This window comes from Salvia splendens, chromosome 7 (assembly GCF_004379255.2).
Source record: "Salvia splendens isolate huo1 chromosome 7, SspV2, whole genome shotgun sequence".
NCBI lineage: Eukaryota > Viridiplantae > Streptophyta > Magnoliopsida > Lamiales > Lamiaceae > Salvia > Salvia splendens.
The window spans coordinates 27,818,091-27,836,963 of NC_056038.1; the positions used below are offsets into that span (position 1 = coordinate 27,818,091).

Here is an 18,873-nt window from a genome sequence, read left to right on the forward strand (position 1 = left end):
ACGTCAGTCCAAAAGTTCCTTACCTAAGGAAATGAGCTCCTAATGCAAACACTGATGTTTGACATCGAGTGCAAATCCATATCCAAGGATTGATTGGGGGCCGTAGGGCGAAGCAAAGGGTGAAACAAGGGTCACGAAGATGCATCGATCGCGCGGCCACCTAACTCGGTGGTTCGAGGGACAGCAAGTTACCTTATCGGGTGACTCACACGGGGGGGGGGTGTGCAAAGAGGCCGGGTGGCCACGAGAAAAATTCCACTTGGTCGGGTGGCGCACCTGATGGGTCGATTTTTTGCTTTTAACACCCTTGGTCTTAATCCTCTTTATCCCTTTCTCACTCTTATTTTAACACAGAATGTACAGAAAATCTCATTGAGAGCACTCTTTGGTAGAAGTGCAGTGTAGCTAGTGGTGAATCTTTGTAGATAGTTGCTTGGATGAAAGTTGTCAAGAATTGCCTGCATTATTTTGATGGAGGTTCTTGGGTTTGGATCCCCTGATTTCTGTGTTTGTTCCTTCTTTATATGTATTCGAACACCTATCTTTTATACTTATTTTTAGGAGTACAGGAGTAAATCTTGGACTGGTGGCGTGTTTGATGATTCGTATCATCTCCACTTCTTCGGAGAAGTCGACAATTTGTTAGTTCTTGCGACCTTTGGGAACTAGGGAAAGAAGTTGAAAATTTATAGGAGGGGAATAGACGGTAGGATGATAAAAGAAATCGACGAACAAGGCCAATCCTGGTCCCGTTGTTGATGGCCAGATGAATTCAGGAACAATAGAAGCATGCTTTATTGGAGGGTAAGATATGTTCTTTACAAAGATTGCATTTGTTTTCCATTTATTTTCTTGTGAAAAAGTTGCACAGCACAGAGGTTAAAGGAGATCACTGATTGAAAACTGTATTGTAGTAGTTGATTAATAAAGGCAACATCATAAGTACAAAATTAAGTGTAGAGAATGGCAAGCTTAGAATTCCTGAGACAAACACACTGTAAATACACAATACATTAATTATGAATGGTTATCCATATTGTTTTCAGGTTGTGAATCTCTTCCAGAAGCGGTGGTTCTGCCACAGCAAGTGTATCTCTTCAATGGGGACTTGCTTGGTCTCCGGCAACAAGAAGAAGATGAAGCATGTCATGATGAAGATTAAACCCGCGAAGAGCAAGAAGATGCCGTATTTTAGATGGCAGAGCGCCGCCAGGAAGCACTGCGCAATGAGCGCCGTGAAGAGCATATTCACACACACCACAATGCTCTGCCCCGCTGATCTCGTCTCCAGTGGGAACAGCTCGCTAGGGACCAACCACCCCAACGGCCCCCACGATCGCCCGTAGGCCAGCACGAATATGCATATCACCACCACCAGGAAGATCCCAATACCTTTGGGCAGCTTTTCTCCCTCTCCAAATTTCAGTGCTAGAGTAATGGCTATTGCAACCTACAATACCAATCATATTTTGCACTTGTATGGCTCAGTCGTAAAATAGAAACGTATAAAGAATGACTTAACTGGTGACGTTAGAAGAAAGGAATACCGAGCATAGGAAGAGCTCACAGCCAGCTTCCAAGAAGAAAGCTCGTCGACCAAACTTGTCAACAAAGGCCATGGATATGAGAGTGGCCACGACCAACGTGGCGCTGGTGATGGCAGAAGAGTAGAGAGACACGCCTGAGCCAAAACCCAAGCTCTGGAAGAACACGGGGGCGTAGAAAAGTATCGAGTTCATCCCAGTAAGCTGCTGAAACGCTGGTATACCAATGGCACCAAGGACCAACTGGGGCCTATTCTTCCTCTTCAACAGGTTCCGAAAAGGATGCTTTATAGCCTTAGCCGCATTGCTCGCGTCAATCAGGTCTTGGAACTCCGCATCAACCTTTGGAGTGCCTCTCACCTGTCGGCAATTGAAACGTAAATGAATACTTATAACAAAGAACTGAAACCTCTCACGAGCCACTCCTATCATTACCTTCTCCAATACATTCCTCGCCTCATCGTACCTTCCTTGTTCAACGAGGCTGTTGGGGGTCTCGGGGAGGATAATCCCGCCCACGAACATGAACAAGGCCGGCACTGCTGCTAGCCCGAGAGACAGCCTCCACCCCCACGGATGGATCCTTTCAACTCCATAATTCACAAAGTTCGCCACAAAGATCCCGAGGCACGTGGTGAGCTGGAAGAGCTGGTTGATGGCGCCCCGTATCTTCGCAGGCGCCATCTCTGAAAGGTATAACGGCACTGCCTGCAGCATAAGGCTTTAGCATCATTCATTGCTCATATAAAACAAGACATGAAAAAAAAGAAAAAAGAAAAAGGAACTAATGTTTGCTGACTTGATTGCCGAAGCCAATGCCGAAGCCGAGGAGGATTCGGCCGATGATGAGCATTGCGATGTTCTGAGCAGCGGCGTTCATGATTGCGCCGGAGAAGAAGCTGATGGAGCCGCAGATGATGCTGGCCCTGCGGCCCCTGTTTCGGGTGACGTGGGAGGCTCCGAAGGTAGAGACTAAGGCTGCTAAGTAGAGTGAGGATGTAAAGAGGGTCAGAATCTGGTTGTCGTATTTGCAGTAATCTGTTTCTTTGAGATGCAATTGCTTCCTTCTGTATACTCTGGGGAAGAATTCGTATAAGAAGTCATCCATAGAAGTCACCCCACCTGCAATTTTCAAACTCTATTGTTATGATTTAGGAATGGTTGGAACAACGAAAGAATTGGGAGAAAGTAAAAGTGACCTGAAACGCCGAGATCGTAGCCAAACAAGGAGCCGCCCAAGGAGCCAACAATGCAGGCGAAGATGAAATAAGGAGTGATTGTGTACTCATAGAGATGAGCTCTGGCTCCGCCATTTGAATCCACTATTCCCCCACCCGCCATCTCTCTCTCTCTACTCTCTACTACTCCTATTTTGTGGATGATAAAGATCAAGATTTAAAGTTGATTTTTCAAACCTAATATAGTGGACTGGAAAGAAATCTACTTTTTTCAAGACAGCCTGTTATGTTTTGTCAAATGGGGCTATTAATTCATTCACATTTCACAGCTTCAATTTGCAAATTTCCATTATTTTATTGCCATATTCCGATAACGGTTGACTGTATTATGCATATTCTTTGTAGAGGAGTAATAAATTTCCGATACTAATTTTGTGTGGGCCCATGTCTTTTATTGTCTTAAAGATGATGTTAACAGGTTGACTTTGAATGTTTTGGCCTTGCAGATAAGCTTAGAAGACCATGTCGCATAAGCAGTAAGCACACATACTACTACTACTACTAAACTTTTCGAAAATTAAGGGATTTATCCATTTTAATTGAATTTCCATTTTAGCTGATAATGAGTCATCTTTCCTTAATACTCCACAACAACCACTCATTTCCACAAATGAAAACATTAATTAAGAATGAGATAATAATTAATCTTTCCTGAAAAGCAGATTTTCTATATGCAGTTCTACAGTTTCCGTTTATTGACATAATTAATTCATAGTAATATACAGTAATGATTTGTTTCCTAAAATAGTAGTGTGAAATTTTTTCTCCCAAAACTATGCATTGAGGATAAATTAATTATGAAATTACGTCTCTAAAAATAAAACCAGTTAAAGAAAATCAATTTCGGTCTAATCAAAATTAAGGAGCCTCATTTATATAAATTTATCTTTTCTCGAATAGAAAAAAACTAAACGTTGTAAATATATATATGTTTGATTTGACTAGATTAATACTTAACAAAAACTTACATTTATTTTAATAAAGTAGTAGTTGATAAACAGAATAACCATTCCTGCCATATGAGATATACATGCGAAATCCTACTAATTTCACCGTAAAAAAACATGCTACCTTCATATATTGCAAATTTAGTTATTACTAGTATAATGCAGATTCATAAAATTATTTTTTGTCTAGTATAAAAAAGAAAGATTGATAGTTTTAAGCATATCCACCCCTGACCCTGACCCATCAATCTCAAGGTATTTATTTTAAGTAAACGTAGCTAGTAAACTGCTAATTTTTTATTTGAAACCAGCTGTGTGAACATGGATATAAAATACTTTGTTCAAGTGGGCATAATATAAAACAAACACACATATCCTAGTAAAGATGTTAAACTTAATTATTGTATAATTTCATGCCTTGGTCATTTCAAGGTTTAAGTCTAAGTGACTACTTAGTATTTTTATCAATCGATTTGACCAATGTTAAATAAAGGTAACTGGATAACATGCTGCAAATTATGTTCTCAAAACCAGTTCATATGACCATGCTCATGTGGGTACATTATATTTTATATAAGCATGTGTATAGGTATATTATATACTTCATTACTAATTACTCTATACAAAAGGACATGTAATTGTCAAAAAATGATGAAATAGAAATGAAATTCTTAATATGTTCATAAAATTCATGCCTAAAACCATGAATATATTTAGTATTGTTATCGAAGATCATAATTTAAAAGCTATAAATAAGTGTAGTATATAAGTATTTTAAAGTCAAATTTATTGTAGACTTCCATATCATGTCTTTGTCAATTAAATGATCCATCATCCATCGCTGTTTGTTATTGGTGTGAAGAAAATGAGTTTAATAATATAACCTATAAATATCTTGTCTTTTACTTGTGAATGAGAGTAGTGGAGAATCATATCTACATAGATATTTGTTAAGTAAATAGAGTTGAGTAGTTGACCCGAGCCACCTCAAATCGATCCACCAGATAAACAAAATGGATTTGAGACAGACTCATTGGTTGCGACGTTCATTAATTGAATTCTATCCAAAGCTCACTGCTCCATAGAAGTCCAATTTAGTAATTAGCTCTAGTTAATCATTTTGTTATATGAATGTTCTTGCTCATCAAAGTGTTGGGATTGGCCAATGCACTTTAGTTTGATATTGTCCGCTTTGAGTGGAGCCAAACTCATACGAATTTATTTTTGGGTCACTTCAAAAGTCCTTAAACTAATTAGGGGCCGATAGCACTTATATACTAATCTATCTATCACTCAGCCTAAATGGGATGAATTTGTACCTAACATAGAAAAACAAAAACAAAATGGGTTGATCTTGACACAATGGTTGTAGTGGGCTTTAATGTAAATCCAAGACCTCCCCCAAAGTATCAGTTGTAGACTTAGAGATGTCAAGTGGGCTAGGCCAGCCTAACCCGGCCCATGCCCATTTTATTTAAATCCAAGACCGCCCCAAATGTATGATTTAAATTATAATATTTTTTATATTTATTACTCTCTCCGTCCGCCATTAGGAGTCTCATTCCTTTGTAGCACAGATTTTAAGAAATGTTAAAAAAAATGGGTGGAAAAAGTTAGTAGAATATGAACCCCACTTGAATATATTAGTTTTAAATGAAATGTGAGGGGAATGAGTTAGTGGAATGTGAGACCCTATTACCATTTATGGTAAAAGTGAACCGAGACTCCTATTCGCTGATGACTAAAATGGAAAAACGGGACTCCTATTCGCGGATGGAGGAAGTAACTCGTTATATTTTTTTGGTAGAAAAAAAAGTGGGCATAGTATGAGAAAAGAACAAACATATATAAGAAACGCCCAATTTATCATGTACAAGCCAAATATATGTATTGTTTGGCACATGAACGCCCTTATGGACCATATACGCATAGCTTGATAAGTAATCAACAATAAAGTTCTCTTCCCCCTGTGCACATACCGCAACATGATTGAGTTAAAATCTTGAAGCATTATGAGGATTCTCAGCACTGGTTCGATAGATAGATCTCAAAGTGTTCCAAAATCATAGCAATAGCCACATAACTCTCTCTACTTCCAAAAAAGCATTCGCAATGTTCTATCTAGTTCTAACTCATGAAAATATATCAAACCTCAATAAGCAAAATTGATCAAACCTTAATATTAGCCACAATTCATGTCTCCAGTTACCTGCATCATCTCTAATCAGTCCTCTGCGATAGGCACAACCAAATTTCCGCTCCAAGAAAGCATGCGTGTTCAACTATAGAACTCCCAGTGAAAGTGGCCTCTGGCAGACTAAAACTGCACTTCGTGTCATCCCCTCACCACCAGAAGCTGCTAATTTGACATCGTGAATATTCCTTACCATAATAATAGTTTGTGATATACTCCCTCTGTCCGCGAATAGGAGTCACGTTTTTCTATTTTAGTCCGTCCGCGAATAGGAGTCCCGATTCATTTTTATCATAAATGGTAATAGGGTCTCACCTTCCACTAACTCATTTCACTTACATTTCATTTAAAACTAATATATACAAGTGAGACATCTGTTCCATTAACTTTTTTTCATCCACTTTTCTTAATATTTTTAAAAATCCGCACCGCCAAAAAATGGGACTCCTAATGGCAGACTGAAGGAGTAACAGCCGGTGGACTCATGTGCGTCTCTGCATAATGAAGCCACACTTTTTTTTCCCAAATGAGCTATCATTTAACTTCAAAAATTGTGCACCATATCATCCAACTCCCTATAGTTAAATCAGAGGTCTCATTATGAAGCCCCAATCATCAAAACTTAGTGTTTGTCAAAGAACCACTTAACCCCAGCAACCGGCTGAAGCCCAACCCATGTTCGTTGCGGAGCATATTAATAGTACTATAAACTTTATGACTCTATAGCTGGTTATAGTTGGGCCCAAATTTGAACCCAACTAGCTAAAAAAAATAAGAATGGCCCAAAACTGTCTTCAACCTCGTCTTCTCCGAACTCTTGTCTTATCTTATTAGGCCATCCACTACGCTGTCTCTATACCGTCCCTTAAACCGTCCCTTAACTACTATTTGACCACTATTTGAGGGCCCCACTGTACTTTATTCCTCTATCCCTTAACTAAGGGACGGAACCTGCAACGCTCCGTCCCTTAACCGTCCCTTATTCCGTCACTTAATTACTATTCATTCAATTTCATTTTTTTTTCAACCCAATTCAATTAAAACAAACACACTTCATTAATATTAAAATAACATTACAACATAAAATAAAAATACAACTTAAAATTTAAAAAAAAACATAATTAAAATCTTAAAAAAATAAAAATGACATAATTTAAAATACTATTTTATATGGACATCATTGAATGTTTTATGTTTCACTTTCGATGTGAGACAAAATCATTCTTGGATGTCTCTATAAAAGAGAAACAACCAAGAATGATTTTGTCCCACATCGAAAGTGAAACATAAAACATTCAAGGATGTCTCTATAAAAGAAAAACAACCAAGAATAATTTTATCCCACATCGAAAGTGAAACATAAAACAATCAAGGTTGTCTCTATAAAAGAGAAACAACCAAGAATGACTTTGTCCCACATCGAAAGTGGAACATAAAACATTCAAGGTTGTCTCTATAAAAGAGAAGCAACCAAGAATGACTTTGTCCCACATCGAAAGTGAAACATAAAACATTCAAGGTTGTCTCTATAAAAGAGAAGCAACCAAGAATGACTTTGTCCCACATCGAAAGTGAAACATAAAACATTCAAGGTTGTCTCTATAAAAGAGAAGTAACCAAGAAGACTTTGTCCCACATCGAAAGTGAAACGTAAAACATTCAAGGTTGTCTCTATAAAAGAGAAGAAACCAAGAATGACATTGTCCCACATCGAAAGTGGAACATAAAACATTCAAGGTTGTCTCTATAAAAGAGAAACAACCAAGAATAAGTTTGTCCCACATCGAAAGTGGAACATAAAACATTCAAGGATGTCTCTATAAAAGAGAAACAACCAAGAATGAGTTTGTCCCACATCGAAAGTGGAACATAAAACATTCAAGGATGTCTCTATAAAGAGAAACAACCAAGAATGAGTTTGTCCCACATCAAAAGTGGAACATAAAACATTCAATGATGTCTTTATAAAAGAGAAGCAACAAAGAATGAGTTTCATAAATGCGCAAGCCCATCAAACATATCTGGGCTATTACGAATATCTTGTATTTATTACGAATATAAAAACAATTTTATAAATAAAAAGTATTTTTTTTAAAATTCAATTTTTTAAAAAAAATTGATTTATTGCGTCAGCACGTGACGACGCCCACCCGCGGGCCGGCGAGTAGGCGTCACGCACGATGCCGGGTCGCGCCACGTCGCCTAGGCGCGTGGCGAGATGGCCCGTCGCTTGTCTCGGCGACACGGGACGCGGGACGGGGCGCGGGACGGGACGGCGAGCTGCAACGCGTCGCGCGACGGACCCGTCTCTCCGGGATGGGTCGCGGGACTCCTGCGCGACGTGTAGTGGATGCTCTTACCCTTCTGAAATAGATCTGCTTTATCCGTTTAAATAATTGATAGTAGCAATTAATAGCTCACTATCAGTAATTTTTTTATTTTCTTTATTTAATTGATCTCGTCATAAGGAAACATCTTAATTAAGTCACTCAAACACATTTGGAGGCGACAATATATATTGGGGGATATAATTTAACATATACACATCCACATAAGAAACAGTACTCCTATAGAATAATCAATTTAGGGAGTAAGCAATAAAATTATTAATAAATTAATGATGGTCAGCGAGTAATTTTACTAGTAGTATTTAAATTCTTCCATCATAACGAAGGTCACTGCAACATGCTATGAGCCCTACTTTCAAAACCTCAGGCTTTAATTTTAGATTCTTTGACGTTTTATTTTATCATGTTTTTATGATATTACTAATAAATACTGTAATTTACCAATTTAGGATTACTTGCCGCCACTGGTCGTAATTAATGTTTGTATATTACTATTCTGGCTAAACTGAAAATCATGCATGTCATTGAAATCTTATTTATATTATATGTGTCTTAGAGCAGAAAACAAGTTGGCCATATATTTATATTATGTGTATGTATGCGTGTTTTTGTAGTAATTTTCAAACCACGACTCAATCCTGCAATGAGGATGGATACAGTAACAGAGGGAGGGGTTAAGAGATGATCAGTAGGATTGTAGGGTGCACATTATTATCAGTATTTAAATATTTAAAACTTTTCAAATTTAGAAAGTAGTTTAATTTGGTGGATGACTTAAAATAATAAATCTTGTCTATTTTTTGTCCACAAAGGAGTATAAATTTTAGTAGTATTCATTATTATTAAATAATTCAAAGTTCAAACACAGTTTATTCACAGCTCGTGCATTTATGTTATTAGTTCAATTTTTATTAACACACTCAGATACAATGTTTTTACCGAAAACATTATTTAAAGAAAACAGATACCAAACAAACGTTGTACAAGTATTAATTTGTTACTACGATGTTTGGTATCTTTCGTGGATCCAAGCACTCAGATAGTTAGGAAGATATTTAAATAAAAGGCGGTGTGAACATTTACTAATAATTTGTGAATATAATGAAAAAGATTCTTACAGGAAAAAGTGTTAAAACGTACTTACAGGAAAAGTTAAATAATAATCACGCAATACTTGACCAATTTATGAGTTCAATAAATTTACTGCGAAATTAATACCTAATTTTGCACAAAATTAGCATGTAGCTGTATATACTTGCAATTCCATTAGTAAGAACTAATTTAGTAAATAGAACACATTCTCGATGTCGATAAAACGATGCTACTTAAATTCCTAATATATGAATCCTCTTGAATTTGATTTATATGATGCACTTCAAGCTCCACATATAATTCAATTGAATTTAATTCAATTAGGTGAGGTACAAAGTAGTCTTCCATAGCAAAGTATATGTATCAAGCTAGGGATTAATTTTCAACATATGTCCTATTATATTTAAATGCTTGTAGTATAATAATTATACTACTATTGTAACGACCCGCTAAGCCGATATTATTGTAAACTATATTATTAGCTTTATTATCTATATAAGTGACTTTTAGGCGATTAAATCCGAGCTACGATAGATTGTTGTTGATTGTTTGACGATAGGAAAATGAATAGAACACGTAAATATATTACACCTATATGAATATAATAAATTTAAATAAATAAATAAATAAGATCTCAAAATTTAAAATTTTAATGTCCGATACATCCAACCAAAAGTCCAACAAAATATAATCTATACATCATGCGTTCTAAGAAAATCGAGCACTTCAGCGCGGACGGCCACGAACTTGAACCGATTATACCTACACCAAATTAAGTGAACAAATACTCAAATAATTATTTTAATAAATAAATAAAAATTTTAAAAAAAAGGGGCCGATATTTTTTTAGACAAAGCATTAAGTACTGCATTAATAGATTGCAGAAGAAATCATACCCTCTGACACAATTGATATCATTACTGACAAACAATATTATTAGGAGATACATGTGGCCACTTGCATCTTATATACAAATCACTTTCTTCACTTTCTTATATACGCCCACTTTCTTTTATGTACATGTACTCCTATATAAATTACTTTCTTCACTATAACACATCACCATCAGCATGTCCTAAGTTCTCTTCACAAACCCCCACATAAACATTTACTCCACAATCATTCTTCCAACAAAGCTGAAGCAAGAGGAGAAAGCAAATTCAGCAACTCCTTTTCACAATTAAACAAAAGTAAGTACCACAACTCAGTTATCCACATATTAAAACTGTACATGTAGACAAACTTAGTCTTGAAGAACATAGCTACAATATTCAATATGTTGCAAGTAGGAATATAACCAATCAAGAACATAGTTGCTATGACACATCTAAGTATAAAATGGCAGTTTCTCATTAATGATAGGAACTTATCTTAAAAGATGAATCTTGCCACCCCCAACAAATTACATTAGAATCTGCCAAAATCTAGTAATTTAGAATTATAGCAAAGATTATAGGAATAACAATTTCGAACACAGAGATTTAACTTACACAAAAATCTGCTGCCCCATCACCAAAGAACACAGATTTTTTTTAAAGGTTGGAACTTAGAAGATATAGGATGGAGTAGTTAACAAGAATAATAAATATCATTCCTTACCTCTCAGAAATCGGCGTCGGCGGCTGGAGGGGGGAGATCCTCCGCGACGGCGGCTGAGGCGGACCCGCGACGGCGGCGATCCACAGCGGCGATGGTGGCGCGACGGTGAAGAGGGGAGAGAAGAGAGAGAGATGAGGAGGAAGGGAGCACCGATCTACTGTTGTACGGAGACAACCGGACTGCCGGAGGAGGGCGGCGAAGCCGCTGCCTCTGCATGACGGCGGTGAAGGAAGATCCGCGGCGGTGGCGGATCCGCGGTAGCAACGGCGGCGGTGCGGTGGAGAGAAAGAGGGGGGCGGCGGCGGCGTGAGGAGAGAGAAGAGGGAGAGAGGGAGAGGAGAGATGGAGAGAAGAGAGGGAGAGAGGGCCGCCGCCGGAGAGGCGGCGCTGGCAGGGCGGCGGATCGGCGGCGACGAGAAAGAGAGGGGAGAGAGGCTGTGCATTTGTTGAATGAGGGAGGAAGAAGAAAGACTTAGGTTTTAACTTAGGATTCTTAATTTGGGCTAAGTTTTGGGCTAGTTTAACTTGGGCTAATGAATTAAATGGTTTTGGGCCATGAATATAATTAGAATAGCTATGCAAAATAAATCCGAGCCCAATCCCCTTCAAATTAATTTGGGGCTGCAATACATAGTTAGTGTGAGGCCATTTTCGGATTTAATTAATTTATGGGCTTAATAAATTAATTGGATGATCTATTTAAGTTGGGCTCCACTTAATTTGTTTTGGGGCTTTAGAATATCAATTTGAGAGATAAGGTGGAGAATTTGGGTTTTGTAAATAAATCCTTGGATTGATAATTGAATTAATTGTGGGAAATTGTTTAATAAATTTTAGAATATTTTCCAATGCCGAAATAAATATAAATTCTCGGTGGGAAATTATTACGATAAGTTAATCATGGGATTAAATAAATTTTTAGGAGTTATTTAATTAATTTTCGAAATAATTTTGAAATATGAATAATTTATCCCAAGTCCGGAAAACATATAATTTTTCTTAACAAAGGGAAATAGTTGCAATAATTCAATTATGCGCTTAAATAAATTTTGGGATTTATTTTATTCGATATTATGATGGAAAATACGAGGAGTTGCCGGAGGAATTATGGGCGTAAGCGGCCGACCGACATCGCCCCGCGACGCCTTGGGCGGCCGCCGAATAATAAAAAAATACACGAAAACCGAGAAACGAGATAAAAGATTTTAATGAGGGTGCATGCATTCTAATTTAAGTAGTTTTGTCCTTGAGTCTAATTAGTGTATTATTATATTGTGATATTTTCAAAAGGGTACCTTCGCAAGTAAAGTTGGAGCGAGAATTCAAGTTAAAGGAACTAAATGATCCAGGTGAGCTTTCTTATACTAAATACAAATCGTATTTTATGAAAACACACGAACACATGTTCGTGATTTTAATGATGTTGTCTTGCCACAAATGTTTTGTTATGATGCCTATCTGTTGGCTAAGGCCAAGTGAATTATGAACGATGAAATATGTGAATCGATTCGATTTTTAGTCCGGGTAGGGTGGTGTCCCTACTTGGAACCTCTGGCCGTGAACGGCAGAGAAGGTGACCGTGGAAGGTGGCCACCTTCCAGGCACAAGGATACCTCTGACGTGTTGGGCAGAGAAGGTGACCGTATGAGAACACCATCTCAGCGGCACAATGTGATCAGATATGGCTAAAGTACAGGAAAAGGGGTTGCAACCCAATGTGATATTTTTAGTAAGCTCGGGCCTTTTCAATAACACCCCGAGTGTTACTGTGATGATGGCTTGACAATATTTTCAAATGTATATGTGTAATTTTCGGCAATGTGTTCACTGAGTACTTTTTGTACTCAGCCCTGCATATATTTCTAAATGTGCAGGTTGAGCAGCGAAGTGGTGGAGGAAGTGCTATTGAGACAAGACATTTAATTCAGTCAGATTTTGACTCTCAGAGGTTCATGTCTTCATACATGGAACCGCGTTCATTTGCTTCCGTTGTGCATCTTAAAAGACTCAAGTCTATTTTGTTCAAAACTCTGATTTTATTTCGAGTTTTTCCCATTTTTTTTTTGGAGCTATGGTCGAGTTGTGTTGTTTTTCCCCTTTCTTCCCCGCTTCTTTAACTCCCCCCTAGTCGCGATCAACCGTGTTTTCTATCCTTAGAAAATGCGGTCGTGACAGAGTGGTATCAGAGCATTCTTTCTCGCTCTGAACCCGAGAGTCTTCTTTGAAAATCTTTGGTCTAGCCTTGTTCCACTAGACTGTCTAATCGATGAAAATGCTCTTAGCACTCCCACCAATCGTGCTCAATGAGGAAAAAGGTAACTTGTTATTTTTCAAAAGAAAGTCAAGATGTTTGAAAGTTTGAAATGGAGAAATAACTCATACAGTTGATTTGAGTGAACAGATGAAAATGTTAAGTTCAAAGAAAGAGTTAATGTTTCTTGATTTGGTAGCGTACTTAAAGAAAGAGCTAGTATGTATTTTCTTGGCTTGAGACTGTGAATGCATGAATAAAATAAGTAACTTTCCTAAATGGAAAAAGGTACTGAAATGTGAAAGTATAAAGTGTACGAGTCTGGTACCAATTGGTGAAATGACACATCTTTTTGAGTTAGTCATTTAATCATGTTGCTAGTATGGGAAACTCGAAATTTCCAAGAACTTAGAATACTTAGTTATGCGTTCCTTCTAGAACACAATATGAACTCGAACTTAGAAGTACAGTATGAACATTTCTCGCTTTCCCGAGCGACGAAAAGAAAGTATGCGATAAGAAAGAAACTTCGTCACGAGAAAAGAATACCAGCATAGAATAAAACAAAATGACGTTTTACGAGGATGAGCGTTATGACGAACCAAGAGTACCAAGGAGTCATAATTCTCACATATGGTCATCTGACGCGATCGTAAGGTGAAAGTAGCTTGTGACCAAAGTTTCCCATAACTCGTTTACCATCCTCTATAAAGAGTTAAACAACGGAGTATCACCATCGTAGTTAACCAGGAAGATTCATCAGCAACTCTTACTTGGATTCCCATGAATTTCATTTTCTCGCACCCCTCTTGATCAAAATACCTTTTGTTGAATTAAGACCTTAAATGACTTCTTTTGCAAGGTAATGTGCCATTAATTTCCCTCTTCTATGTCAAGGTTGTGAATCACTTTCAGTTTTGAGCTTGCTCCCTCATGTTTTCTGATAACCTCCAGTGACTACGGTCTTTCTTTACTCGTTTCGTATAAAAGCAATACTTTGACTCTCTGAATTCTTGCCACCAAACTCCTATACTAGGAGCTGCTTTATTTATAGCCTTTAAAATGAACATGTTTCCCTAAACTATTGTCTCTCCAATGATGATATATTTCTCAAAGATCATTAGTGGACCTTTTTGTTTTCAAAAGTGCTTCTTGACAAGCTCTTTATTTTATATGAGTAGTTCCCTCTTATTAATTCCACTACAATTATTCCATCATGCTTTGAGCTCTTTAGCAACTCCAAGTCTAAAGTAATTTGCTCTCTTCCCAAACTAGTTTGCTCTGATTGTCTTCTCTACTAGTTAATTCCCGTGATTTGGTTATAAACTTTGTGAATTCGTTAACGTGATATAGTATCACGATGTTGTTTACCCAAAAGGGTAGTTCCTTGTTATTCTTCTTTCTCAAATCCGCTTGAGACCAATCATTTTCAGTCTTACTATATTGGAACAGCCATCTGTTGAGACCTTAAACCTTTTAATTTGACCCTTTGTGTTTTCAGACATACTTATTGACAAGGTCTTTATTTTACATGAGTACTCTCATCTTCTGAATTCAAATATGACTGTTGTCTCTTGATTTGAGCTTTGCTGCAAGCTCCATGTTAAACCCGGCATATTGCTTCTTCTCCCTTGGCTAATTTCTTCTTGTTGCCCTCTTTATTAGTTAGTTTCCCTGAACTACTTATAAACTCTAAAAATTCTGTTGATATGATCTTCTATCGCAGTGTTGTTGAGCAAATTGCAATTGTTTGTTTTTCCTATTCTTTCAAATCCATTTGTAACCAACCATCTCAGGTCTTCCTATTATCATCTGGGGATTCTTGAATCTTTTCTACTTCACTGTAAATTTTGATTATATTATTGACAACTTATTGTTGACATCTACATTCTATTCATCATACCCTCACTTTCGCGATTTATTCCATCTGGCAAGCTCTTCCCACAATAAAATTTACAAGCTCTATGGGTATAGCCCTTTGAAGTTGTATCTTTTCTTTTCTGGGAGTGAGCATAATGAGCCCAATTGAGCCTAGTTTTTGCACTTCACGAAAATCTTTGTTGCAAGTTACTGGTGAGAGTTTGTGGTGAACCAAACACTCACGTAATCGAAATAATTATAATCGTTTTATTTTCATGACTATCTTGGAGCGTACACAAAGCAAGGACGATTCGAATATTTCTCTTGGAATCCCAAATCCAGTTCCTATCATAGTTAAAACGGTTAGATCAACTCTATATTTCCTCGAGTGAGACCCTCATGGGAGGCAAGACATTGATCACAGCAGAAAAAAAAAATCATACGCCGACGAACGTCGAATCGGATTGAAATTTAACATCGGGGAGAAAATATTCTTGAAAGTATTCCCTTCCAAAGGGATAACTAGATTTGGACTCAAGGGTAAGTTAAAACCACGATTTATTGGACCCTATGAAATTCTGGAAGAAGTGGGCCCAGTAGTATATCGTTTGGCATTACCATCCAACTTTGGGAACGTTCACAACGTATTCCACGTCTCCCAACTTTGAAGGTACGTGTTCGATCCAAAACATGTGATTCGCCACGAAGAAATCACTCTAGAGCCTAACCTAAGTTACGAAGAAAAGCCGGTAGAAATACAATATCGAAATGTGCAACAACTTCGGAATAAGTCGATTACTACAATGAAGGTTTTGTGGAAACACCATGAACAGGTAGGAGCAACATAGGAGCTAAAAGAGAAAATGAAGGATAAATATCCCGAGCTTTTTGTCTAAATACATCCTAAATTTCGGGACGAAATTTCTTTTAAGAGGGGTAGAATGTAACGACCCGCTAAGCCGATATTATTGTAAACTATATTATTAGCTTTATTATCTATATAAGTGACTTTTAGGTGATTAAATCAGAGCTACGATAGATTGTTGTTGATTGTTTGACGATAGGAAAATGAATAGAACACGTAAATATATTACACCTATATGAATATAATAAATTTAAATAAATAAATAAATAAGATCTCAAAATTTAAAATTTTAATGTCCGATACATCCAACCAAAAGTCCAACAAAATATAATCTATACATCATGCGTTCTAAGAAAATCGAGCACTTCAGCGCGGACGGCCACGAACTTGAACCGATTATACCTACACCAAATTAAGTGAACAAATACTCAAATAATTATTTTAATAAATAAATAAAAATTTTAAAAAAAAGGGGCCGATATTTTTTTTAGACAAAGCATTAAGTACTGCATTAATAGATTGCAGAAGAAATCATACCCTCTGACACAATTGATATCATTACTGACAAACAATATTATTAGGAGATACATGTGGCCACTTGCATCTTATATACAAATCACTTTCTTCACTTTCTTATATACGCCACTTTCTTTTATGTACATGTACTCCTATATAAATTACTTTCTTCACTATAACACATCACCATCAGCATGTCCTAAGTTCTCTTCACAAACCCCACATAAACATTTACTCCACAATCATTCTTCCAACAAAGCTGAAGCAAGAGGAGAAAGCAAATTCAGCAACTCCTTTTCACAATTAAACAAAAGTAAGTACCACAACTCAGTTATCCACATATTAAAACTGTACATGTAGACAAACTTAGTCTTGAAGAACATAGCTACAATATTCAATATGTTGCAAGTAGGTAATATAACCAATCAAGAACATAGTTGCTATGACACATCTAAGTATAAAATGGCAGTTTCTCAATTAATGATAGGAACTTATCTTAAAAGATGAATCTGCCACCCCCAACAAATTACATTAGAATCTGCCAAAATCTAGTAATTTAGAATTATAGCAAAGATTATAGGAATAACAATTTCGAACACAGAGATTTAACTTACACAAAAATCTGCTGCCCCATCACCAAAGAACACAGATTTTTTTTAAAGGTTGGAACTTAGAAGATATAGGATGGAGTAGTTAACAAGAATAATAAATATCATTCCTTACCTCTCAGAAATCGGCGTCGGCGGCTGGAGGGGGGAGATCCTCCCGCGACGGCGGCTGAGGCGGACCCGCGACGGCGGCGATCCACAGCGGCGATGGTGGCGCGACGGTGAAGAGGGGAGAGAAGAGAGAGAGATGAGGAGGAAGGGAGCACCGATCTACTGTTGTACGGAGACAACCGGACTGCCGGAGGAGGGCGGCGAAGCCGCTGCCTCTGCATGACGGCGGTGAAGGAAGATCCGCGGCGGTGGCGGATCCGCGGTAGCAAACGGCGGCGGTGCGGTGGAGAGAAAAGAGGGGGGGCGGCGGCGGCGTGAGGAGAGAGAAGAGGGAGAGAGGGAGAGGAGGGATGGAGAGAAGAGAGGGAGAGAGGGCCGCCGCCGGAGAGGCGGCGCTGGCAGGGCGGCGGATCGGCGGCGACGAGAAAGAGAGGGGAGAGAGGCTGTGCATTTTGTTGAATGAAGGAGGAAGAAGAAAGACTTAGGTTTTAACTTAGGATTTCTTAATTTGGGCTAAGTTTTGGGCTAGTTTAACTTGGGCTAATGAATTAAATGGTTTTGGGCCATGAATATAATTAGAATAGCTATGCAAAATAAATCCGAGCCCAATCCCCTTCAAATTAATTTGGGGCTGCAATACATAGTTAGTGTGAGGCCATTTTCGGATTTAATTAATTTATGGGCTTAATAAATTAATTGGATGATCTATTTAAGTTGGGCTCCACTTAATTTGTTTTGGGGCTTTAGAATATCAATTTGAGAGATAAGGTGGAGAATTTGGGTTTTGTAAATAAATCCTTGGATTGATAATTGAATTAATTGTGGGAAATTGTTTAATAAATTTTAGAATATTTTCCAATGCCGAAATAAATATAAATTCTCGGTGGGAAATTATTACGATAAGTTAATCATGGGATTAAATAAATTTTAGGAGTTATTTAATTAATTTTCGAAATAATTTTGAAATATGAATAATTTATCCCAAGTCCGGAAAACATATAATTTTTCTTAACAAAGGGAAATAGTTGCAATAATTCAATTATGCGCTTAAATAAATTATGGGATTTATTTTATTCGATATTATGATGGAAAATACGAGGAGTTGCCGGAGGAATTATGGGCGTAAGCGGCCGACCGACATCGCCCCGCGACGCCTTGGGCGGCCGCCGAATAATAAAAAAATACGCGAAAACCGAGAAATGAGATAAAAGATTTTAATGAGGGTGCATGCATTCTAATTTAAGTAGTTTTGTCCTTGAGTCTAATTAGTGTATTATTATATTGTGATATTTTCAAAAGGGTACTTCGCAAGTAAAGTTGGAGCGAGAATTCAAGTTAAAGGAACTAAATGATCCAGGTGAGCTTTCTTATACTAAAATACAAATCGTATTTTATGAAAACACGAACACATGTTCGTGATTTTAATGATGTTGTCTTGCCACAAATGTTTTGTTATGATGCCTATCTGTTGGCTAAGGCCAAGTGAATTATGAACGATGAAATATGTGAATCGATTCGATTTTTAGTCCGGGTAGGGTGGTGTCCCTACTTGGAACCTCTGGCCGTGAACGGCAGAGAAGGTGACCGTGGAAGGTGGCCACCTTCCAGGCACAAGGATACCTCTGACGTGTTGGGCAGGGAAGGTGACCGTATGAGAACACCATCTCAGCGGCACAATGTGATCAGATATGGCTAAAGTA

At 37.6% G+C, this 18,873-nt stretch overlaps 1 protein-coding gene and 1 long non-coding RNA gene across 2 annotated transcripts; both read right to left on the reverse strand.

The window, feature by feature from the left end:
* Positions 1 to 893: 893 nt before the first annotated feature.
* On the reverse strand, positions 894 to 2,980 carry LOC121741988 (sugar transport protein 14-like). Its single transcript, XM_042134988.1, has 5 exons — positions 2,744 to 2,980; positions 2,344 to 2,666; positions 1,980 to 2,252; positions 1,548 to 1,904; positions 894 to 1,450 (listed from the first exon to the last, which is right to left on the reverse strand). Exons 1-5 carry the CDS (start codon positions 2,883 to 2,885, stop codon positions 1,043 to 1,045), a joined length of 1,503 nt encoding a protein of 500 aa, XP_041990922.1. The 5' UTR covers positions 2,886 to 2,980; the 3' UTR covers positions 894 to 1,042.
* Positions 2,981 to 16,472: 13,492 nt separating this feature from the next.
* LOC121740829 lies at positions 16,473 to 17,436 on the reverse strand. Its single transcript, XR_006037683.1, has 2 exons — positions 17,178 to 17,436; positions 16,473 to 16,992 (listed from the first exon to the last, which is right to left on the reverse strand). It is a non-coding gene; the product is annotated as an uncharacterized LOC121740829 (long non-coding RNA).
* Between the last annotated feature and the right edge of the window lie 1,437 nt (positions 17,437 to 18,873).

Excerpts from the sequence above, each read along its gene's own strand:
- LOC121741988 (XM_042134988.1), bottom strand. The coding sequence starts at position 2,885 with ATGGCGGGTGGGGGAATAGTGGATTCAAATGGCGGAGCCAGAGCTCAT. Across the intron at positions 2,253-2,343 it reads GCATTGGCTTCGGCAATCAA|GCAGTGCCGTTATACCTTTC; the intron begins GTCAGCAAACAT and ends CTTATGCTGCAG. Across the intron at positions 1,451-1,547 it reads GTGAGCTCTTCCTATGCTCG|GTTGCAATAGCCATTACTCT; the intron begins GTATTCCTTTCT and ends TTGGTATTGTAG.